This window comes from Chiloscyllium punctatum, chromosome 13 (genome assembly GCF_047496795.1).
Source record: "Chiloscyllium punctatum isolate Juve2018m chromosome 13, sChiPun1.3, whole genome shotgun sequence".
Lineage (NCBI taxonomy): Eukaryota > Metazoa > Chordata > Chondrichthyes > Orectolobiformes > Hemiscylliidae > Chiloscyllium > Chiloscyllium punctatum.
This window is the reverse complement of record NC_092751.1, coordinates 87,432,266-87,457,679: the sequence shown is the minus strand read 5'-3', so window position 1 is coordinate 87,457,679 and position 25,414 is coordinate 87,432,266. Positions and strand designations below refer to the sequence as shown.

General features: G+C 41.8%; 1 protein-coding gene across 4 annotated transcripts in view; it reads right to left on the bottom strand.

The window, feature by feature from the left end:
- Nucleotides 1–25,414, bottom strand: part of adamts14 (ADAM metallopeptidase with thrombospondin type 1 motif, 14) — a 202,299-nt gene that overhangs the window by 77,456 nt on the left and 99,429 nt on the right. For all 4 annotated transcript variants that reach the window (XR_011962299.1, XM_072583126.1, XM_072583127.1 and 1 more), the window contains exon 5: nucleotides 181–264. Coding sequence is in view for 3 of the 4 variants with exons in the window: in XM_072583126.1 (XP_072439227.1) it covers nucleotides 181–264 (84 nt within the window). In the remaining variant the exon portion in view is untranslated. The remainder of the gene's footprint in view (nucleotides 1–180; nucleotides 265–25,414) is intronic.

The following is a 25,414-nucleotide window of genomic DNA, read 5'->3' as shown; positions in this document are numbered from 1 at the left end:
TCTTCTCTATTGTAGAAATGATCACACAATACTTTACCTGGGGTGGCCGTCTGCCCTATTTAATACTGATTCATGATTGCTACCAATGTCTTTTATGCCTATATTTTTATTTTTCAAAAATCGATGAAAATTAATTTGCAAACTTTGACAGAGGTAAAATAAAGGTTGACACAGCCTCACCTGTCTGTAGCCTATCATGATCATTCTGACCAAAACGATGTTGATGTGGGTGCCCAATGATTCATCATGGTAGATTTCATCAACCTGTAACAAGAGAAACGAATGATCTCAAGTTGATAGAGTATATAAAAGTAAACACGCAGTTGTTAGGTAGGCTACACATAAATGATTCTTAACCACACCTTTGTGCTTAAGTCTATGAAGAACACATCCTTTGTTGAGGCTTTACTTCCATACATTGTCCCTTGATACTCAAGCTGTTAGTTCTAGGCATGCTAAAAATGTGACATAAGAGAATGCCTTTTTCTCTGTAATTAACAACATTGCAGAAATGCTTAATTTTGAAATTTTCAACTTTTGGCGAGTGATTTCATGAGCTGGTTATTAATTAAGCTGTTTTAGATGGCTTGGAGATCTCTGGGAATTTATTTCTATATTTTCTAACATTGCACTTCATACATGATCATTTGTAAATTGAGATTCATAGAATCAAATCCCTACAGTGTGAAAGCAGGCCATTTGGTCCATCAAGTCCACGCTGACCCTCCAAAGAGCAACCCACCCAGACCCACATCCTTCCAAATCCCTATAACACTGCATTTCCCATGGCTAATCCAACTAGCCTGCACTTCTCTAGACACAATTTAGCATGGGCAATCCACCTAACCTGCATATCTTTGGACTGTGGGAGGGAATTGGAGCACCCAGAGGAAACCCAGGCAGACATGAGGAGAATGTACAAACTACATAGACAGTTGTCCAAGACTCGAATTGATCTGTGAGGCAGCAGTGCTAATCACTGAGCCAGTGCGCTGCTTTATTTGTGAAGATTGGGAATATTAATTCAATGTTTTACAGCTCAACACACTTGGAGTTGCAAAATAATACTCAACTCATTCACTTCTGACCCCCAAATCAGGCTCAATGTAACCACCAGAGAAATACAGTCAGTAGCCAATGTTGTGAAGGATTTAAAGAGCTAATGCTACTTATCAATGATTCCTTGACTACCATCGAATAAGAATCAAAGAGTTTAAGACTCAAAAGGCTTGCTTGATTCTTAAAACTTCATTTTTTTGCATTGCTGATCAACAATGTAGCGGGGAGGTGGTGGCATAATAGTACGGTCACTTGCTTTGCAATCCAAAACCTATAAGACATGGGCTCGAGTCCAACCATGGCAAATGTTGAAATATGAATCAATGAAAAATCTGAAATTAAAAGCTGGGCCTAATAGCGGCCATTGATGAAAAATCCACCTGGTTCTTTCATGTTCTTTAGGGAAGGAAAAATGCCATTCTTATCTGGTCTGGTCTACATGTGGCCACACAGCAATTTGGTTGACTCTTAACTGTCCTCTTAAATGGCCTTTGTTCATGTAGCAGTTACGGATGGGAAATCAAAGCTGGCTTAGTCAGTGATGCCCACAAAGCAATGCAAAAAGGTCCTTGGTAGCACATTGAATTAATACTGACAGCTAGCATTTCAGCTTCAACAATTCACCTGTAAAGGGAGTCATGGAAACATTTACTGATTTCACAGTAATAGTAGTGGACAATGGAACACCTTGAGTAACTATTTCACATCCGAGGAGCAGGACAATTGACATTTTGGGAAAAAGCCCTTCTTCAGGAATGAATGATTCATTCCTTATTAAGGGCTTTTGCCTGAAATGTTGACTTTCATGCTCCTCGGATGCTGCCTGACCTGCTGTGTTTTTCTAGCACCACACTCTCGACTCTACTCCAGCATCTGCAGTCCTCACTTTCACCTAGCTACATGTCAACTCAAATAATGAAGTGGAGGGGACACACACACAAATGTAACCATATACTATTTTCTTTAAATGAATGATTAAGCACCCAAATTAAACTGATGCCCACCGATAAGTGACTTTGAATCATATACTACTGAAGAGGTCCTTCAGCCCACTGCGACTGCACCAACAAAAAATTACTCTTCATTTACACTTTGCAGCATTTGGCCCATAGCCTTGAATATTATAACATTTCAAGTGTTCATTCAAGTAGATTTTAAAGGTTGCAAGGTTTCCCACCTCAAATACCCTTTCCAGGCCAGATGCCTGCCTCCCCCAGGAGAAAAAATTCCTTAAATCCCCTCTAAATCTTCTTCCTTTCACCTTAAACATATGGCCCCTTGTTACTCACCCTGCAACTAAGGAGAACATTTGCTTCCTTTCCACCCTGTCCATACCCTTCACAATCTTATACACTTCAGCCAGGTCCCCATTCAGCCTTCTCTGCTCTAAAGGAAACAATTTGAGATTCCCCAGCCTCTCTTCACTGTTCCATTGCAGGTACTGTCCTGGTGAATCACCTCTGCATCTCTTCCAGTGCAATAAGATCCTTTTTAATGTAACTGAGGTGTACAAATTAATGTGGGGCGAAGATGGAATAGACAAAATATGCAAAAGATAAGGCTGAAGCAATTGCAGCAATCTTCAGCCAAAGCGTCAAAATGCCAATCTATTTTGGCCTCCACAAGTAGTGCCCAACAGATGAACAGTCTTCAGTCAATTCCATGTGCTCCATGTGATATCAAGAAATGATTGGAGACACTGGATACTGCAAAGGCTATGGGCCCTGACAATTCCAGCAATAGTACTGTAGACCTGGACTCCAGAACTTGCTGTTCCTTCAGCAAAGCTCTTCCAGTCCAGTAACTACACTGGCATCTATCCGACAATGTGAAAAATTGCCCAGGTATGTCCTGAAAATGAAAAGCGGGACAAATCCAACCTGGCCAATTAATGCCCCATCAGTCTACTCTTGATCATCAATAAAGTGATGGAAGGTGTCATCAACAGTGCTATCAAGCAACATCTGCTCAGCCACAACCTGCTGAGTGACACCAAGTTTGGGTTCCACCAGGGCTACTCAGCTCCTGACCTCACTACAGCCTGTCAGCATGAATGCATCCAGGCCACTCATTTGGAACAGATGGCTCAGTTTGGCTGACAGTGAAATGTTGCCTCAATAACAAACCTGGTAATCTGTTAGAAAAGGCATCAAGGGAGATATTACAGCTATGAAACTCAGAAATTGGAGCATCATTCAGAGCACATATTTACTGGAGTGGATGTGGACAAACCTAGGATTGGGTAAAGCTCAACTACCTAGCTACCCCTAGACTAAGATACCAGGAAAATAATAAGTATATTGAAGATTCTATTCAGTTTAATGGAAAGAAAGGGGAATGAAATTTGACACAATGCGCATCTTGGGGGCAGCACAGTGGCTCAGTGGTTAGCACTGCTCCCTCACAGCCCAGGGACTCAGGTTCGATTCCAGCCTTGGGTAACTGTCTCTGTAGAGTTTACACGTTCTCCCAGTGTCTGCATGGGTTTCCTAAGGATGCTCCAGGTTCCTCCCACAGGCCTAAGATTTGCAGGTTAGGTGGATTGACCAAGCTAAATTGCCGATAGTGTCCAGGAATGTGCAGGCTAGGTGGATTAGCTATGGGAAATGCATGAATAGGGTAGAAGGTGGGAGTCGGTGGGATGCTATTCAGAGAGTCAGTGTGGACTCGATAGGCCGAATGGGCTGCTTCCCCACTCTAAGGATTCTATGATTCAATGATCTGTTTAAATAATAGCCTTGACTGACACTTGTGCCTCCTGACAGGGTTGTGAAACACTATGAATGAAACTCTTAAATCGTTGTAATTTTTAACACATTAAACATGACATCAGAGCATTACTATTTTAGTTGGTAATCATAATGTTGGCTGCAGAAAGAACATAATCTTTTTCCCTATGTGCAGTCATTGTTCTTATAAGCCTAAATTCTCAAGCAGCTAACAATCTAGCATTAAGAAAAAAACAAGTAATTGTTATTTTTCTGCCTCCTGCAAAATTTCTAAGCTTTAAATAGTCATTTGGTATAGTGGAAAAAAAACCCCAAACCTTTCTATTTTATACTCATCAGGACAATTGCAAGAATACTAAAGTAAAGGGAAAACATCATTTATACTTAATAACAGTAGGTTGCTGATAAATTGGCAAGTGAACTCTGTTTGGTAGAGGCATTACCATAGAGAATGCACCAGTTAATAAAGTCTTAGAGTCATACAGCACAAAAACAGACCCTTAAGTCCAACCAATCCATGTCAAACATAATTCCCAACTAAAGTAATCCCACTTACGTCCTCCTGGGCATACCCCTCCAAACTTATCCTATTCATATACTTATCCAAATGTCTTTTAAATCCTTCCTATAACTGGACAACCAGAACTGGGCACCGTATTCCAGAACAGACCTCACCAATGTCCAGTACAACCTCAATATGACTTCCCAAGTCCTATACTCGAAGGACTGAGCAATGAAGGCCAGTCTGTCTATATATGACACAAACTTTGAAAAATTATGTACCTGCACCCCAAGTCCCTCTGTTCTACAACATTACTCAAGGACTTACCATAATTGTATAAGCCCTACCCTTATTGTACCTAAATGCAAGACCTTGCATTTATCCAGCTTGCACTCCATCATGTTTTTCAGCCCATTGGCCCATTTGATCAAGATCCCTTTGGATGATGACTGCCGAGCAATGCCCTGACCAATCCGAGTCAACTCATCTTGTTTAGAATTTAACTGTCAGTCATTACAGAGTGTACTCTGGGTGGGGACTTCAAAGTACATCGACAAGAGTGACTTGGAAGCACTATTACTGACTGGACTGGCCTAGTCCAAAAGGAATCAGCTGCTGGACAGAGTCTATAAAAGGTGGTGAGGGAACCAACAACAAGGTAAACGTTACATGAATTGTTCTCACCAATTTACCTGTCACAGATGCATTGTCCACTACACCATTGATAGCAGTAACCAACGCACAGTTCTTCCATCTTTGCATTGAAGATTACCCATGTAAAACCAAGAAGCATCTGAATGCACAGGCTATGATGACATTAGCCATGGTAAGTGTAAGATGATGACATTCTGACAATAGTACTAAGGACTGTCAAGTGCTGTCAAGAATTAGACACACCTCAGCCAAGCTATTCCACTGCTGGTACAACACAGGGATCCACCTATTCATTTTGAAAATAGCTCAGGGATGTGCTGTTCACAAAAAGCAGGACACATCCAACCTGGTCAACTACTGCCCCATTAGACTGTTGTCTATTATTGACAAAGTGATGGAAGGGGTCAATAGTGCTGTCAAGCCTAACTTGCAATGACACTGAGTTTAGGTTCTACTCATCTCCTGGTTTCATACAGCCTTGGTCTAAGCATGTAACTCACTTTTGCCTTCCTAAAGCTTGTCCACCCAACATTAAGACACAAGTCAAGGAGTGTGATGGAATTCTCCCCATTTGCCAGGATTGGTGCAGCTCCAACAACACTCAAGAAGGTTGATATCAGTCTGAAAGCAGTCTGATCGATAATGTTTTAAAATTATATTTAATTTCTTCTATCACCTAGCGAAACAGCATGTAGAAGGCCGCGATGTTTTACGTCTTAACTTGCAAGAATCACAGAATCCCTACGGTGTGGAAGCAAGCCATTCAGCCCATTGAGTCCACACTGACCTCCAAACAGCACCCCACCCAGACTCAGCTCCTTACCCTATCCTTGCAATCTTACACTTACCATGGTTAATCCATGTCCCATGGTTTGTGGGAGGAAACCCACGTAGACACAGGGAGAACATACAAACTCCACACAGACAGTCACCTGAGAGTGAAATTGAACCCTTGTCCCTGGGCTGTGAGGCAGCAGTGCTAATCACCGAGCCACCGTGCTGCCCCAAGTAGCAGTATAAAGTATTGACATTTTAACCAAAAATAACAAAGCTTTTTTTCAGTTAAACAAGAACAAACCTTACTGAGAATAGACTTAAGGATAACCATTCCTGAAGAAAAGTCAGCAAGAAAAAGCAACAATGCACAATAAAGGAAACCTCTGACAAATTGCTTCAATATTCCTCATTACAGGCATGCGTAAGTGTGGATGCAGTGAAATAAATGTTTTTTTTAATACATTGTACCACACAATTTAATTAAAAAGAGTTGTTAACACAAGTATATTACTATGTGTGGTGTTCCTCATTTAGTGCTTTTAACCAAGGGGTTCCTACAGCTAAGGTTGTTTCTGCTTACTGTGACAAACCCTGTGCAAAACGCAAACACAAATATGACCAGGAAGGCAGAATAAACGATGACCTTTAGTACAAGGTCACCCACGAATACTTCAGCCCCATAAACAATCAAGTTTTCTTTATTCTCAAATTAGAACATCCTGGCTTTATTCCTAGTTCAACGGATGTGTGACTCATAATTGACACTAGGGTAGGCACGTTGCAAAGAAATTGAGGCTTCACTGTGACATTTGGTGCATTTTTTAAAACAGAGATTTTCCGGGCAACATCTTGGTCAGGATCAGAACATCAGAGTGTGGAAGAATAGCTCAAAGTTCTTTTGCTTAAATCGAGTATGATGCCAATATGGAAAGTTCAGTGTTCATTATTCAGTAATATTGTGCAAGGTTGTAGCAAATGAATCCAGTCACAGCTGGTGTTCACTTGCCATGAAATGAAACAACTTAACAATTAGTCTTGGTTTAATCATGTGCAAAAAAAAAGAACCCTGCAATACAAATATTCAGTTCAATCATCAAAACATCACAGGCTGAGAAACTAATCATAAAAGTTACTAGAATACTGCTTTTTTGTGTCTGGAGGACTAGAATATAACAGATAGAAACTATTTTACAAATATAAAAAGTCTTGATTAGACAACTTCTGGAGTATTGCAGCAACCAATGTCATTTGAGAACAGAATATCTGGAGTCCAACAAGAGGAACAAGAGAGAATTCCAATGATTAAATTGGAAGGGGAAATGTCTAGGAATTGCATTTTCTGAAATATGGGAATCACCTAGGACTAGGGACATCATCCATAAGTTTGAGCTGGACCTTTCAGTACAATACTCAATAAACATTTTTACACTCAAAGTTTTTACAAGTTTGGAATTTAACTTCAGATCAACTATTAATTTTAAGTCTGAGATCAATAGATTCTTATTGACCAGAATTACTATGGGAGAAGTCTAAAGGAGGATAGAGTTTGATCACAGATCTGGAATAGTCAAATGGATGGTGGATCAGGTTCAAGCAACAGAGACTGCTGTTCTTACATTTCAGTTCAGATCACAAGAGATACAAACATCATATCCCTGGATTACCCTATTCTATAAATAAATATTGGGCAGTACAGACAATATCGAAGCATCAAATGCTGTAACATAAATGACTGCGACTACTGTATGCAAGAGAATAGCAAGACCCTGAATTGTAACAGCAATAAAGTTTTCTAAAATCTTGATATCGAGCTACTTAACCCAGAATAGTATAGATGTCATCCTAAAAATCTAGCAATCCCTTTAGAATGATCAAGAGAGTGGAGAATTCAACAGAGTGACAGGCAGAGCTGAGTATGGTGGCCATCGCCAAGGAGAAGGTGCTAGAAAAACTGAACGGCCAAAAGGTGGATAAATCACCTTAACCAGATAGACTACACTCCAGATTCTAAGGGAGATAGCTGAAGAGATAGTGGAGCTGTCAGTGGTGATCTTTTAGGAATCTCAAGAGTCAGGGAGGGTTCCAGAGGATTGAAAATCATTAATGTGACATTCCTGTTTAAAAATGAGTAGAAGTTTGGTAGAAGATTTGTAGCTCGGGTGCTCGTTGTTGTGGTTCTGTTCGCCGAGCTGGGAATTTGTCTTGCAAACGTTTCGTCCCCTGTCTAGGTGACATCCTCAGTGCTTGGGAGCCTCCTGTGAAGCGCTTCTGTGCTGTTTCCTCCGGCATTTATAGTGGCCTGTCTCTGCCGCTTCCGGTTGTCAGTTCGAGCTGTTCACTGTAGTGGCCGGTATATTGGGTCCAGGTCGATGTGTTTGTTGTTGTGGCACTCATCCACAGACTCTATCAACAAACACATCGACCTGGACCTGGACAGAAGCGCTTCACAGGAGGCTCCCAAGCACTGAGGATGTCACCTAGACAGGGGACGAAACGTTTGCAAGACAAATTCCCAGCTCGGCGAACAGAACCACAACAAAAATGAGTAAGATAGAAGACAGAAAATTATAGACCAGTTAGCCTAACCTCGGTCGTGGGGAAGATGGTGGAATCCGTTGCGAGAGATGAGATTTCTGAATATTTTGGAAGTGTATAGTAAAATATGGCAAAGACAACATGGTTTCATCAAGGGGAGGTCATGCCTGACAAATCCACTAGACTTCTTTGAGGAAGTAATGAGCAGCTCAGACCAAGTACAGCCAATGGATGTTATCTACCTAGACTTCAGGAAGGCCTGAGAGAAGGTGCCACACAGGAGGCTACTGAGTAAAATAAGGGCCCATGGTGGCAGAGGCAAGGTTCCAGCATGGATAGAAGCCTGGTTGCCTGGCAGAAAGCAATGAGTGGGAATAAAAGGGGCTTTCTCAGGATGGCAGTCAGTGACAAGTGGTGTTCCACAAGGTTCAGTGTTGGCACCACAACTTTTCACTTTATACATTAATGATCTAGAAGGAGGAATGGAGGGCATTCTGGCTAAGTTTGCAGAAGTTACAAAGATAGGTAGAGGGACAGGTAGCACTGAGGAGACAGGAAGGCTGCAGAAGGATTTGGACATGTTAGGAGAGTGGGCAAAGAAGTGGCAGATGGAGTACAATCAGGAAAGTGCAAGGTCATGCACTTTGGTACAAAGAATACAGGCATGGACTATTTTCTAAATGGCTGAAAATTCAGAAATCTGAAGTGCAAAGACTTGAGAGTTCTAGTCAAGGATTCTCTCAAGGTAAACTTGCAGGCTGAGTCAGCGGTTGAGAAGGCAAATGCAATGATGGCATTTATTTTGAGAGAACCTGAATATAAAAGCAGGGATATATTTCTGAGGCTCTACAATGCTCTGGTCAGATCACATTTGGAGTGTGTTGCACAGTTTGGGCCTGATATCTCAGGAAGCGTGTACTGGCCCTGGAGTGTGTTCAGAGGAGGTTCACAAGAATGGACCCAGGAATGAAAAGCTTAACATATGAGGAATGTTTGAGGACTCTGGGTTTATACTCAATGCAGTTTAGAAGGATGAGGGGGAATCAAAATGAAACTTAGAGCATACAGAATGGCTTGGACAGAACAGATGTCAGGAAATTCTTTCCTTTGTTAGGAGAGACAAGGACCCGAGGGCATATCCTTAGAGTAAAGGAAAGGCCTTTTAGAACGGAGATAAGGAGAAACTTCTTCAGCCAGAGAGTGGGGAATCTAGGGAATTCATTGTCACAGAAGGCCAGGTCATTGAGTACATTTAAGACTGAGATAGATATGTTGTCGAGTGGCATGGGGATCAAAGCTTATGGGGAGAAAGTGGGAGAGTGGGGTTGAGAAACTTATCAGCCATGATTGAATGACAATGGCCTAACTTCTGCTTCTATGTCTTGTGATCTTACGGTTCTGCAGCCACCGATTAGTTGACTAATCCAACACATAAAAATACATTGCAAACCCTCCATTATCTTAAAATGCAAAGGTATCTGTCACCTTCAAAAGCAGTATTGTAACAAACCATGCAAAACAACAATGTTGTCTTATATCTTTTGCATGCTGAGTGACCAAAACTTTATAAGTTTATGATGAGGAATGTAGAATGTAGTTGCTGAAATGAGTGTATGCATTATATCAACGCATGTGCTGTTCAATCACTAGGATTTCAGTAATGCATTATGGCAGGCAAATTCAATTGCGCATCATGATACCTAAACATATCACAGTATAATTGTAGGTTTTCCCTGACCAAAGTAGGGGTGTTTCAGGAAGCTGTATATAAGTTATGCAATAAAGTGTAGAATTATTGGCCATGTTTCTGTGCATAATCTGAAAGAAGATAACAAATTAATAATATCAAATTTAAAAAGTCCAAGAATATCTTTCAGAATTCTTTCAAGTTTCAACAATATCTTTCCGATAGCAGGGAGAACAGGATTGAACACAGTATTCAAAAAGTGGCCTCATCAATGTCCTGTACAGCTACAACAGGACGTCCCAACTCCTACATTTATTGCACTGACCAATGAAAGCAAGAATGCCAAATATCTTCTTCAACACCCTGTCTATCTGCAACTTGCAAAGAATTATGTATCTGCATCCCTAGTTTTCCTAATCTCGCCGCTCCCCCCCCGACCCCACCCCGACCACTAACTCAGGGCTCGACCATTAAGTTTAAAAGTCCTGTCCTGGCTTTCCATACCAAAATGCAGCAATTCACATTTACCCAAATTAAACTCCCTCTGCCGCTCCTTGGAACATTGGCCCATCTGATCAAGGTGTACTCTGAAGTAACCTTTTTCAACGTCCACTACACCACCAATTTCGGTGTCATCTACAAACTTACTAATCATACCTCCTACATTCACATCCAAATCATTGATATAAATGATGAAAAGCAGTGGAGCTAGCACTGAGCCTTGCAGCACATCGCTGGTCACAAGCCTCTAGTCCGAAATGCAACGCTCTACCACCACCGTCTCATCTACTTTAAAGACTATTTTGTATCCAATTGGCTAGTTCCCCCAGATTCCATGGGATGTAACATTGCTAACCAAAGGCAGATGTAAACTAATTCTTGATGAGCAAGTAAGTGAAAGGTTATCTGTTATAGGAGGGAATGTGGAGTAATCAGATGAGTCATGATTGTGCTGAATGGTGGAGCTGTATTGAGAGGCAGAGAGGTCTCCCACTGTTCCTAATTTGTGCGCTCATATGTTCAATTTTATTTTAAATGCAACAATTCACATCAAACACTCTTGGTGGCATTCTCACCAGTCTCTGGAAAAGGGCTTTAGGAACAAAGGTACAGAATACAAAAAACAAAGCAGCTTAAGTTTTATAAATCACTGCTCAGCCCAGCTGGAATATTAACTAGAATTCTGGACACCACATTTTTGTAAATGTTTCAAGACTGTGGAGAAAATACAGAAGTAAGTTTGTCAGTGTGACGCCAGGGATGAGGGACTTGGAGACTGGAGATGGAGCACGGGAGGCGGGTGGCATAAATGTTTCAGACAGCTAGCACAGACATGATGGGTTGGATGAAGCATTTTGTTCTATTGTCATGATCCTTTTGCCAGCTGGAGCAAAACACTCAAACTATGGACCTTGGGTCAGATGAGATTCAAAGATCCAAACATGTGGCTACCTAGTGCCAAGATATCACTGACTTACAATCTGTGACTGGAATCACACAGAAAACTCGACTGATTTAGCTTGGGTGAGCAATGGGCGTCTCTTGGCTGGTTCCCTAAATTCCACGTTGCTCTGTGAGGATCACAGAGTTCCACATTACTGAACTGAATGTTCGCAAAGGCCAAAACGTTCAATATTCCAACCTATAGGACCTCTCTCCAGAGAGAACAGCAGATACAGCACAGGCTGATGCAGCTGACAGAGATTACATAGAGTCATAGAGATGTACAGCACAGAAAGAGACCCTTCGGTCCAATCCGTCGTTGCCGATGAGATATCCCACCTGCCAATCTCGTCCCACCTGCCATATCCCTCCAAACCGTTCCTATTCACATACCCATTCCGATAGGAAGGAGACCAGATTTACACGCAATATTCCAACAGTGGCCTAACCAATGTCCTGTACAGCCGCAGCATGACCTCCCAACTCCTGTGCTCAATACTCTGACCAATAAAGGAAAGCATACCAAACGCTGCCTTCACTACCTGCGACTCCACTTTCAAGGAGCTATGAACCTGCACTCCAAGGTCTCTTTGTTCAGCAACATTCCCTAGGACCTTACCATTAAGTGTACAAGTCCTGTTAAGATTTACTTTCCCAAAATGCAGCACCTTGCATTTATCTGAATTAAACTCCATCTGCCACTTCTCAGCCCATTGGCCCATCTGATCAAGATCCTGTCGTAATCTGAGGTAACCTTCTTCGCTGTCCACTACACCTCCAATTTTGGTGTCATCTGCAAACTTACTAACTATTCCTCTTATGTTCACATTCAAAGCATTTATGTAAATGACAACATGTAGTGGACTTAGCACCAATCCTTGTGGAACTCCACTGGTCACAGGCCTCCAGTCTGAAAAACAACCCTCCACTATCACCCTCTGTCTTCTACCTTTGAGCCAGTCCTGTATCCAAATGGCGAGTTCTCCCTGTATTCCATAAGATCTAACCTTGCTAATCAGTCTCCAATGGGGAACCTTTGGAAGTCCATATAGATTACATCTACCGCTCTGCCCTCATCAATTCTCTTTGTTACTTCTTCAAAAAGCTCAATCAAGTTTGTGAGACATGATTTCCCACGCACAAAGCCATGTTGACTATCCCTAATCAGTCCTTGCCTTTCCATTCTGTCCCTCAGGATTCCCTCCAACAACTTGCCCACCACCGACGTCAGGCTCACTGGTCTATAGTTCTCTGCCTTGTCCTTACCACTTTTGAATGGTATGATAAAAGTTCAAAATCACTACAGAGGAGCCTAAAACAAACAGCACTCGGTCGCATGGTGCCCTGAGATTGTTGCAATGTTGAACTGGATCACCTACCACCTCCACTGACTGCCTTCCTGCACTATCACTGTATTCCTTAATTCACTTAGTATCCAGTCTTAGTCTTGACTATCTTTAACAATAAAGCACCCACATCCTCTGTAGTAGAGAATTCCCACAGTTAGGAATTAGCAATAATTAGAAGATCTTGCTCCTCAGCTCAGCCCTACTATATTCCATATGACTGGATATTTACAAACAATCTCTTATTCCACAGCCGTGACTCCTAGTCACTGGCTGGGGGCAACACCTTTTGTGGAAAGCATATGGTGTTCCTCAACTGTAGCTCCATAAGATCATGAGGGGCATGGATAGGGTAAATAGTCAAGGTCTTTTTCCCAGGGTAAGCAAGTCCAAAGCCAGAGGGTATAGGTTTAGCATGAGGGGAGAAAAATATAATTTGGACCAGAGGGTCAACTTTTTCCACACAGAGGGTGGTGCTTATAGGGAACAAGTTACTAGAGGAAGTGGTGGTGGCTGGTATAATTACAACATTAAAAAGGCATCGGAATAGTTACATGAATAGGAAGGGTTTAGAGGAATGTGGACCAAATGCTGACAAACGGGACTAGGTCAGTTTAGGATATCAGGTCGGCAAGGACGAGTTGGAATGAAGGGTCTGTTTCTGTGCTGTATAACTCTCTGACTCTAATATGAAATGAAATTTGACTTTTGCTATATTGCCAGTGCATACAAGTCCACCGACTGGTAATATTGGTGCTCTTATCCCAACGGCACCTCAAATGCCACAGAGCAACATATCTCCCAAATCAATGCAGCCTTGAATTATAAACACTTTACAGTTACTTTGCACACCGTCATGTCGCATCCTCAGATGTTAATCAGTGCACTTAGTAATGGTAGACATAATGCTGTAGATTATGCGAAAGCAGCTGCATATTCTCATGCAACTTTTATCATTGAAAGTTGCATTTATTACGTCTGGTGCTCTTGGAACTTAGGATTGTCCAGGTAAATTTACGAAGACTAATAATTTTATTTGCAACTTTTAAAAATTCATTTGTGGGACCTGGGCGTCGCTGGCTGGCAGCATTGATAGCCCATCCCTATTTGCCCTTGAGAATGTGGTGGTGAACTGCCTTCTTGAATCACTGCAGTCACTTGCTGTGGGTTGACCCACAATGCCAGTAGGGAGGGAATTCCAAGATTTTGAACCAATGACTGTGAAGGAATGGTGATATATTTCCAAGTCAGATGTGGTGAGCCCAGTTGAGTTTCTGGTCAATGGTAACCCCAAGGATATTGACAGTGGGGGATTCAGTGATGGTAATGTTGCTGAATGTCAAGAGCTGGTGGTTCGAGTGTCTCTTACTGGTGATGGCCATTGTCTGGCAATTGTGTGGCGCGAATGTTACTTGTCACTTGTCAGCCCAAGCCTCGATATAGTCTTGTTGCATTTGCGCACGGACTGCTTCAGTATCTGAGGAGTCGCGAATGGCGCTGAACACCGTGCAATCATCGGCAAACGTCCCCACTTCTGACTTTATTATAGAGGGAAGGTCATCGATGAAGCAAACGAAGAGTATTACAGAGATGTCCTGGAGCTGAGATGACTGACCCTTCGCAACTACAGTCTTCCTTTGTGCCAGGTAGGACTCTAACCAGCGGAATGCTTGCTCCCAATACCCACTGATTTCAGTTTTGCCAGGGCTTCTTGATGCCATACTCAGTCAAATGTGGCCTTGATGTCAAGGGCTGTCACTCTCACCTCTGGAATTCAGCTCTTTTGTCTATGTTTGAACCAAGGCTGGAGAATGAGGTCAGGACCCTGGCGAAACCCAAACTGGGTATCACTGAGCAGGTGCTGCTTGATAGCGCTGTTGATGACCTCTTCCATGACTTTACTGATTGGGTGGTAATTGGCTGGTTTGGATTTGTCCTGCTTTTCATGTGCAGGATGTACCTGGGCACTTTTCCACATTGTTGGGTAGATGCCAGTGTTGTAATTGTTATGGAAGAGCTTGGCTAGGGGAGTGGCAAGTTCTGGAGCAAACGTCTTCAGTACTATTGCTGGAATGTTATCAGGGCCCATTGCCTTTGCAGTATCCAGTGCCTCCAGCCGTTTCTTGATATCGCATGGAGTGAATCGAATTGGCTGGAGACTGGTATCGGTGATGCCCAAGATGAAGATTGTTGCGAATGCATCAGCCTTATCTTTTGCACTGTTGTGCTGGGCTCCTCCATCATTGAGGATGGGGATATTTGTGGAGCCTCCTCCTCCAGTGAATTGTTTAATTGTCCACTCATGACTGGATGTGGAAAGACTGAGTGGGGGATATGCTGGGCTATGAGGTTACAGATTGTGCTGGAGAGTCCTGACGGATGTCCAGTCCTGAGCTGCTAGATTGGTGCCAACTAGCATGGTGATAGTGCTACACAACACAATGGAGGATGTTATCAACGTAAAGGAGAGAATTTGTCTCCACTAGGACAGGGCGGTGGTCACTTTTACCTATACGGTCATGGACAGATGTTTCTGCAGTTGGCAGATTAGTAAGGATGAAGTCAAGTATGTTTTTTCCTCTTGTAGGTTCCTTCACCACCTGCCGCAGACCCAGTCTAGCAGATGTATCCTTTAGGTCCCGACCAACTCTATTAGTAATGCTGCTGCCGAGCCACTGTTGGTGGTGGACATTGAAATCCCCCACCCAGAGTACATTTTACAACTTTGCCACCTTCAGTGATTCCTCCAAGTGTTGTTCAACACGGAAGAGCACTGATTCATCAGCCGAAGAAGAACGATATGTGGTAACCAGTAAGAGATTTCCTTGCCCATGTTTAACTGAAGCCATGAGACTTCAATGGGGTCCGGAGTCGATGCCAAAGATTCCCAGGGCAACTCCCTCCTGACTGTATCCCACTGTGCCTCCACCTCTGCTGGGTCTGTCCTGCTGGTGGGACAAGACATTTCCAGCGATGGTAATGGTGGTGTATGGGGTGTTATCTGGAAGGTATGATTCCATAAGAATGTCTATGTCAGGCTGTTGCTTGACTACTCGGTGAGATAGTTCTCCCAATTCCAGCACGAGCCCCCAGATGGTGGGGAGGAGGACTGTGCATGGTCGACAGGGCAGTTAGTATTTTTGCCGTTGTCTTTTCCGGTTCCAAGGTCGATGCCAGATGGTCCGTCCGGTTTCAATTCTTTGTTGTGACTTTCTAGCGATTGATACAACTGAGTGTTTTGCCAGGCCATATCAGAGGGCAGATCCAGAGTGGTGCTGGAAAAGCACAGCAGGTCAGGCAGCATCCGAGGAGCAGGAAAATAGAAGTTTCGGGCAAAAGCTCCTGCTCCTCGGATGCTGCCTAACCTGCTTTTCCAGCACCACTCTGATCTAAACTCTGGCTTCCAGCATCTTTAGTCCTCACTTTTGCCCATATCAGAGGGCAGCTGAGAGTCAACCACACTGCTATGGGTCTAGAGTCACATGTAGGCCAGACCAGGTAAGGATAGCAGATTTCCTTCCCAAAAGTACATTAGTGAACCAGATGGGTTTTTCCAACAATTGAGAATGATTTCATGGTCAACAGTCGAACCCCAATTCCAGATTTTGTGGAAACTACTTGTGCACTGAAATATTCATAATTGTACAATCACTCTATTCCTTCATACACTGTCTATAGCTGCTGTAACTTGGGTGGGTGAGCTAATATCCACTGTTCCCAGAGCCATCATAAACGCGAAAATGGTAATTTAGTTATAAAATGCTCAATTTACCTAATTCAGGTTAAAATTAAGCCATTAACCAGAAATAACTATTTATTGTAACCAAGCTGATTTTCTTAACCAATGGTATAAAAAAAGGAAAAATCGCAAATTATGACTAGATCACTTATACTTCACCCCTTTTAAATTCTCTCTCACACACACACACAGTTATAGAAAGAAACATTGGAGTAGAGAAAATGTATACTCAGCAAACCCCAGTTCTGCATCACCCATCGGATCACAAAACCTTTTGACACTTCAACGATACCACAATATTATCTGCACAGCTACAAACAGTCTTGAGTTCACTGGTGATTAGATGGATCTGGGCTCTTTTCTTTGCCCTTGGGTTTTACAGTTGTTTCTTTACAGTGAGAGGGAATAGAGGCAGAGATACTAATGCAGCCAGTTTCTGGAGGTTTCTCCTTACTTCTGTAAACATTTTACCAACGCAGTTCATGTAAAGCTACAGGCACACTGATTAGAGAGTTGCTACTGAGCTCTCCTAAAGCCATAACAGATGGTGACAATTTGTCTGAACTCAATGTCCCAGAAAGTAACATCATCTCACATGCATCAGTTAGCTTCACTTTTTTACCTGAAGTTGCAAATGACTCTTTGCAATTTCCCCCCTTTTAGAATCTGCACTCATTTTCAATCCACACTCCAAAAATAAAGAAATGCGGTTTTTACAGTGTGATTGCTTGTTAGATTTGTACTGTCATCACTGCTTGTTTCCATTGGAATTTTTAATAATCCAATTGTCCATTTCTACCTCTTGAGGATTACAGTGTGAGAATTTTATGTAGATGTAGCACGCGTCACTTGTGTAAAAGACCGATTAGTAAACAGATGTAATGTTTCCATTTTTAATAGAAGAAATAAGGAAACACAGAATTTCATGTTATATATTGAGCTATATGTCTGGACTTTTGTGTCTTCTCAGCATCTACAAATACTGACCATTGCCAAACTCACTGCTTCTCTCTAAAGATACATGCTTTAAAAAAAAATCAACACTCTCTCCTCTCCAACCATCAATATTCAAAGTAAAGAAATTCCTTGAGTATGCAGGATTCATAAAATTCTGAGGACCTCATCTCAGAGCTGTTTCCCTGATGAATTTGACTTTCTGCTTAGTGCATTAAGGTTTCTTCCATGTCTCAGATGAACATTCGTTTTAAAGGCATTTTCCATATTATAGCTTGCATGGATCTAATTTTCAACTTGCTACCGAACATTACTTTTTTCTAGGATAGCTTAAATTAACAACAGTAGGAGATCGTACGAAAAAAAAGTACGGTAATTTTGCTAGATAGATGGCAACTATGCATAAGTACTGTGAAAATAACATTGACGTTCCCAGATTACTTTTTTCTTTTCATGTTTATCTTTTTAACTTTATCTCTTATTTTTCTAATTTATACAATAAATAACCGTAAGGTAATGTAACATTTTTTTATTTATTTCTCTATTTTGTGTCTAAGATTTGTATCCAAGTACCTAAGATGGCGCTGTGTTAACTTTTCACAGTACTCCTGTATTCGAGTACACAAGACAATAAATCTAAACAATCACTAACCTTTTAAGCGATAAAGTAGATATAGATTTACTACCTCTTCCTCCACATAGAAAGCTATACAATTTCACTGCAAATGAAGACAACAGAACCTAGAGTGTACATTTGAAATCACGTGTTTCCTTTGAGCTGTTGCTGAGCAAACATGTTGAGCAGTCAGATTAAAAAGGCAAATCTTTCCTCAACTCCTGAATGGTTAAATCCGTCCCCCTTAGCTGTGCATATAGTAACCTTGTTTAATCAAAAGAAACATTGCCTTAATCTGTGAAAACACTTCTTGTGCTTTAACAGCTTCATACGGGGTGAACGTGTTGACACTGGAAAGTATTCAATAGCTGAAGAAAGACGCAAGAAGCTGCTAATGTAGAACAATAAGCTGACCAGTTGTGAAAAAATAAATATGCTAAGTTCTGGCATTAGCAGAGGACAAAGCTGATATTCAGAATTCCCATTCACAGATTTGTTCAGGATTACAGATCAATCTCCTGGCACTGAGGAGCCTGCAGTAATGCATCCAATTTAATTGTAATGCACATACTGAAAGGGAAGGTGACTTTGCTTTCCATTGCGTGATAATCAGCACATAAGAATATCGATTTATACTCTGGGATGGCTGTCCACCAAATCATCAACGAACAGTAACAGTTATGCTTATGCTCTAAAACTATTAACTGCAATAAAGAATTAAAAAGTGCACCAATTGTCCAGAATAAGGAATAAAAAAGCCTCACATTGCTGGGAAAATCTTGCTACATGCTGCATGCAAGTTCAGTGGTTCAACCTGAGGCCCTTCAGGGGATCAGGGTCTGTTGCTGGTAAAAGGCAAAGATTCTTCTCCGTGAGGCAGAGGAACTCAGTCAAAGACTGTTTCAACTAAACAGTTATAATTCAGTGTCATCTTCATCAAGGATTTGGGCAGCAATCTTTTTGATGTTTAACCTCTTGACTTTAACTTATGGTTCGAAGACCAAGGTGCGGAACAGTTTTTAAAAAAAGGAGTTTCATTTTGATGGTGCTGTACATTTTTAGCACCAGTCAAAAGGAATGACAAAGACAAGCTAATCTTCCAACTGCAAAGTTTATGTATTAAAGGTAGCTTTTGAAATAAGAACAAATTCCAATATATCCATAATTAGTTTGACAAAAAAAATCCTGGATTGGAATATTCCATATATAATTAAAAATACCACTGAAATGCGATGCTTGAGAGATGTGTAATGGCCTTCTATCAATGGCACTGTTCAGAAACAGAGAGAAGTTAGAGCAAAGGCCAATCTAAATAAAGAGTTAATGTTAATGAATGAAGGATTGTGCGAGAGGTGATTCCTCAGCTTTACCTATTAACAGGTAGAGCTCTGGGCTGGTAAGGAACTTGTACAATAGCCTCCATAATATACATTCATAGAACATAGAACATAGAACAATACAGCACAGAACAGGCCCTTCGGCCCACATCCAAATGCCGCTTAAAGGTCGCCAATGATTCTGACTCTACCACTCCCACGGGCAGCGCATTCCATGCCCCCACCACTCTCTGGGTAAAGAACCCACCCCTGACATCTCCCCTATACCTTCCACCCTTCACCTTAAATTTATGTCCCCTTGTAACACTCTGTTGTACCCGGGGAAAAAGTTTCTGACTGTCTACTCTATCTATTCCTCTGATCATCTTATAAACCTCTATCAAGTCACCCCTCATCCTTCGCAATTCCAACGAGAAAAGGCCGAGAACTCTCAACCTATCCTCGTACGACCTACTCTCCATTCCAGGTAACATCCTGGTAAATCTTCTCTGCACCCTCTCCAAAGCTTCCACATCTTTCCTAAAGTGAGGCGACCAGAACTGCACACAGTACTCCAACTGTGTCCTAACCAAAGTCCTGTACAGCTGCAACATCACTTCACGACTCTTGAATTCAATCCCTCTGCTAATGAACGATAATACTCCATAGGCCTTCTTACAAACTCTATCCACCTGAGTGGCAACCTTCAAAGATCTATGTACATAGACCCCAAGATCCCTCTGTTCCTCCACCTGACTAAGAACCCTACCATTAACCCTGTATTCCGCATTCTTATTTGTTCTTCCAAAATGGACAACCTCACACTTGGCAGGGTTGAACTCCATCTGCCACTCCTCAGCCCAGCTCTGCATCATATCTAAGTCCCTCTGCAGCCGACAACAGCCCTCCTCACTGTCCACAACTCCACCTATCTTCGTATCATCTGCAAATTTACTGACCCACCCTTCGACTCCCTCATCTCAGTCATTAATAAAAATTACAAACAGCAGAGGACCCAGAACTGATCCCTGCGGAACTCCACTTGTAACTGGGCTCCAGGCTGAATATTTACCATCTACCACCACTCTCTGCCTTCGACCGGTTAGCCAGTTTTCTATCCAATTGGCCAAATTTCCCTCTATCCCATGCCTCCTGACTTTCCGCATAAGCCTACCATGGGGAACCTTATCAAATGCCTTACTAAAATCCATGTACACTACATCCACTGCTCTACCCTCATCCACATGCTTGGTCACCTCCTCGAAGAATTCAATAAGACTTGTAAGGCAAGACCTACCCTTCACAAATCCGTGCTGGCTGTCCCTAATCAAGCAGTGTCTTTCCAGATACTCGTAAATCCTATCCCTCAGTACCCTTTCCATTACTTTGCCTACCACAGAAGTAAGACTAACTGGCCTGTAATTCCCGGGGTTATCCCTATTCCCTTTATTGAACAGGGGCACAACATTCGCTACTCTCCAGTCCTCTGGTACCACCCCCGTTGCCAGTGAAGACGAGAAGATCATTGCCAACGGTACTGCAATTTCCTCTCTTGCTTCCCACATAATCCTAGGATATATCCCGTCAGGCCCGGGGGACTTGTCTATCCTCAAGTTGTTCAAAATGTCCAACACATCTTCCTTCCTAACAGGTATCTCTTCTAGCTTAACAGTCCGTTTCACACTCTCCTCTTCAACAATACGGTCCCTCTCGTTCATAAATACTGAAGAGAAGTACTTGTTCAAGACCTGCTTATGCCCAGAATGTCAACTCTCTTGCTCCTCAGATGCTGCCTGACCTGCTGTGCCTTTTCTAGCACCACACTTTATCAACTCCACGAGCAATGGAACCACCCAGATTGAACAGAGCAGGAAGATCCTAGTCTCAATTTCCAGTCAAAGTAGTCAACATCACCAGGATAGTTTAGGGATATATAGTTTAGTAATTTATATTTCTCACCTCCCTGCTCAGGAAGGGGAAATAAAAATCACATTCCCCACATTTAACATCGTCCAGCAGACTTGCATGAATATCAAATGAGAACAGAGTAAAGATTTAGTTATGCTTTCCTCCATGTCCTATGCTTTGCTCATGCTCATTAGCCAGATTTGAAAGGGACCTATGGGGCAACTGTGGCTCAAGGCAGCCAAGTTGCTCAGTGGTTAGTGACAGGGACCAGAGTTCAATTCCAACCTCAGGTGACTGTCTGTGTGAAGTTTGCAATTCTCCCCACATCTGCATGGCTTTCATCTGGGTGCTGCGGTTTCCTCCCAATATCTAAAGATGTGCAGACTAGTTGAATTGGCCATGCTAAACTGCCCATGAGTTCAGGGATGTATAGGCTTGGTGCATTAGTTAGGGGTAAATGTAGAGGAATAGGTCTGGGTGGGTTACTCTTCAGGAGGGTCAGCGTGATCTTTTGGGCCAAATGGCCTGTATCCACGCTGCACGAATCTAACTTTTTCACGCAGAGGCTGATTGGAGTGGTCAAACGGTCTGCTGCTATGCTCTACAACTCTACGTACCTAAGCTATCAAACAAAGAAAGGTCTGAATTTCTGTAAATGCCCTCAGGGCTGAATTCTGACAGAAGTCACATCTTTAGATGGGAACCTGGAAAAATGGGGAAAAAACATATTATATTTAAGATTCCAACAGCAAAATTTCAATGCGAATAAGGGGTAGCAGATGCAAAACAGGAATGAGGAGAAATGACTTCTCTCAAAGGGTCAGGAATCTGTGGAATTCACTTCCCCAGGGAGCAGTGGATGCTGGGACATTGAGTCAATTTATGGAGGAGATGGACAGATTTTTAATTATAATGGGTTGAAAGGTGATGGAGAATGGGCAGGAAAGTGGAGTTGCAGCCAAAAGGAGATTAGCCACGCTCATGTTGAATGGCAGATATTGAATGGTCTACTCCTGCTCCTCGTTCTTTTGCTCTGTGCTCGGCATAACTATTATCATCAATTTTACTCACCATACTGATCCAAAATATCTGAAGCTCTCTTGTAAGAATGCTGCAACTCATTTCACATCCTAAAATATTTTAAGATTCTAAAGCTCCGAAAGAATGGAAAGCCAATAAAGTGCAAGTGCAGTGGTGACAGTTTGAGAGAATTCTGCAAACCAGACATTTAATCATTTTAGAAAAACATATTTCATGTGACTTGAATTTTCTGTTTTGAGTTGAACATGGCACAAGTTCAGCGAGTTAAAAAGTTCTCTCTCTTTCGGGTCATTTCAATCCTTACAGGGAGGATAAATAAATGAGTTCTTTATTAAAATAACATCTATTCTAATGAGAATGTCAACTACAGATGACAAATACAGATGCTTCTTGGGTTGTTGCCTTGCCTAAAAACTAAGCCATGGCTGCAATAAAAACATATTTCTGTGAAAAAAATTATCATGCTCAGCATCAACATAGTTAGCGTACTAAAAGTTTGAGTCTGAAATTCAGAAATATTTTTGACAACGCAACAACTGCACATTAATTGAGAACTTTCCAGGCAGACAGTAAATAATTCTTCATGCAAGCTGTAATTCACACGATGCCAAATATTTCTTGGCAGAGCAGGCCTGCAGAAAAACTCTCAAAGTTCAGGAGGAAACCTCCAATTCGAAACAAATATTAGATACAAACATTGATAAATGCACAAGTACTGATGCACATTACTTTGTGTTCTCCTTTCAATTCAAATAGAGAATATTGCATTGTGTTAGATAAAATCTACAGAAGAACAAGCCATTCAGCCCAATTGTTCTATGCCAGCATTTATCTTGCACAGAAACCTCCTTACCTCCCAAACCATCTAGCCTTGTCAGCATTTAATCCCTTCCATTCCTCATGTGGATTTAGCTTCCCATTAAATGCATAAATCATTTGCGGCTGAATTATAGACAACTAGATGAATTTATAATGAAAAATTGCATATATCTATATTTCACAAAGAGTGAACTATGTGCAAAACAACAGCAAATGTTGCCTATTTTATAAATTTGCACATGAGCAGCAAAAATCAAGTGACATCTCTAAATTATCTGATCACATTGCCAATACATCTGATATCAAGAAACATCTTAACGTAATTTATACAGCAAAAGTTAAGGGCCCTTCCAACATTCCAGGTGTGATACTGAAGATTTGGGCTCCAGAACTAGTTGAATCCCTAGTTCTTAGGTGTAGGATCAGTCTGGGTGGAGCTAATATGTAACAAGAGACTAAAAACAGTGGAAGTTATCTACAGACTTTATAATAGTAGTGGCAAATTAGAGGACGGCTTTGAACTGGGAATTATATAAATCATGAGTGACTTAAGTCTGCATATTGAAGGGCCTGTTTCCATGCCAAACAAAGAATGGTCTGAATTTCTGCAAATGCCACAGTGCTGAACTCTGGCAGAAGCCACATTAGCAACAACAGTCTGAAGGCTGAATTCCTGGAGCGTGTACAAGATATTGGTTCCTTAATATATTGCCGCAAAAACAACTGGGAAATCGACTATCCTAGAGTTGATATTGTGCAGTGAGAAATGGTTAATTAACACGCTTTTTGTGTACGGACTTTTAGGGAACAGTGATCATAATGTAACAGAGTTCTTAACTGGGATCGAAGGGAGTTGCTCAATCCAAAACTAAGTTCTAAATCTAAATAAAAGTATAATGGGTGAGTTTGGGGAACCTCATTAACAGGCATTAAGTTGGACAGGCAATAGCTAATATTTATGCAACAACTGTAGGTATTGCAATAGTTACACATGCCTTAAACTTTGCCTACCCCATTGATGTTTTCTGAGTTCCATATTCACACACTCTTTGTAACAAACTTCAGCATTTTCCCTGACTCTGATGTTGGGCTAACCAATCTGTAATTCCATTGGTGCAAATTAGCAACTCAGGGAAAGTAGCAGATCGCCTACAATGGATTTCTCTGAACGAGTAAGTCAGCAAAGGTGAAAGCCATGTGTTAGGTTCATTTTGCAGTCTAATATTGTGACTACGCAGAGTCAACTTGCTTGGTTTAACAATCAACAAAGCCTGGGTGCTAACTACTGGATTAGTGGTGCTGGAAGAGCACAGCAGTTCAGGCAACATCCAACGAGCAGCGAAATCGACGTTTCGGGCAAAAGCCCTTCATCAGGAGTAAAGGCAGTGAGCCTGAAGCATGGAGAGATAAGCTAGAGGAGGGTGGGGGTGGGGAGAGAGTAGCATAGAGTACAATGGGTGAGTGGGGGAGGAGATGAAGGTGATAGGTCAAGGAGGAGAGGGTGGAGTGGATAGGTGGCACAACATGGTTGAAGAGCTTCAGAGCAGAGGAAATGACCTGGGAGTTGCAGTGGGACTCCCTGAGATTCTTGTAGAGAGAGGAGGAAAACTTCTTCAAGGCAGGCATCCTTGCAAGAATGTCAATCAGTATTAATGGGTACATTCTTTTTTGCAACGCCTGTAACAATCACAGTCCACTTGCCAACCAATCAGTTGCTCGTGCACTATAAACATTGGTTTTCCCTCTGAATGTGCATTCTTGCAAAATGTCCTAATCAGAGAAAGGCAAAAAGCTTCAATAATGTGTCTTTTGCAGCAATGCTGAAAATAGTATTAGTAAGAAACATAGGGCTGGAGAAATTAATGGAATTATGACCTGAAAAAGCTCCAGGACCTAATCATGCACATCTCAAGGTATTAAAGGCAGCAGCTATGGAAATAGTGAACTTATTGGTGTCATATTTCAAGACACCATACTTTCTGGAATAGTTCTAGGAGTTTGGAGGGTGGCAAAAACAACACCTTTATTTTAGAAAAGAGGGAGGGATAAAATATGGAATTACAGATTGATTAGCCCAACATCAGAGACAGGGAAAATGCTGAAGTCTGTTATAAAGCACATGCTAATATGGAACTCAGAAAATATCAACGGGATGAGGCAAAGTTAAGTTGGATTTAGGAAAGAGAAATCATGTTTGACAAACAGAGTTTTGAGAAATGTAACCAGTAAGAATAGATAAGCAAGAACCAACAGATTTTCACAAAACATTTGAGAAAATCTCACATAAGA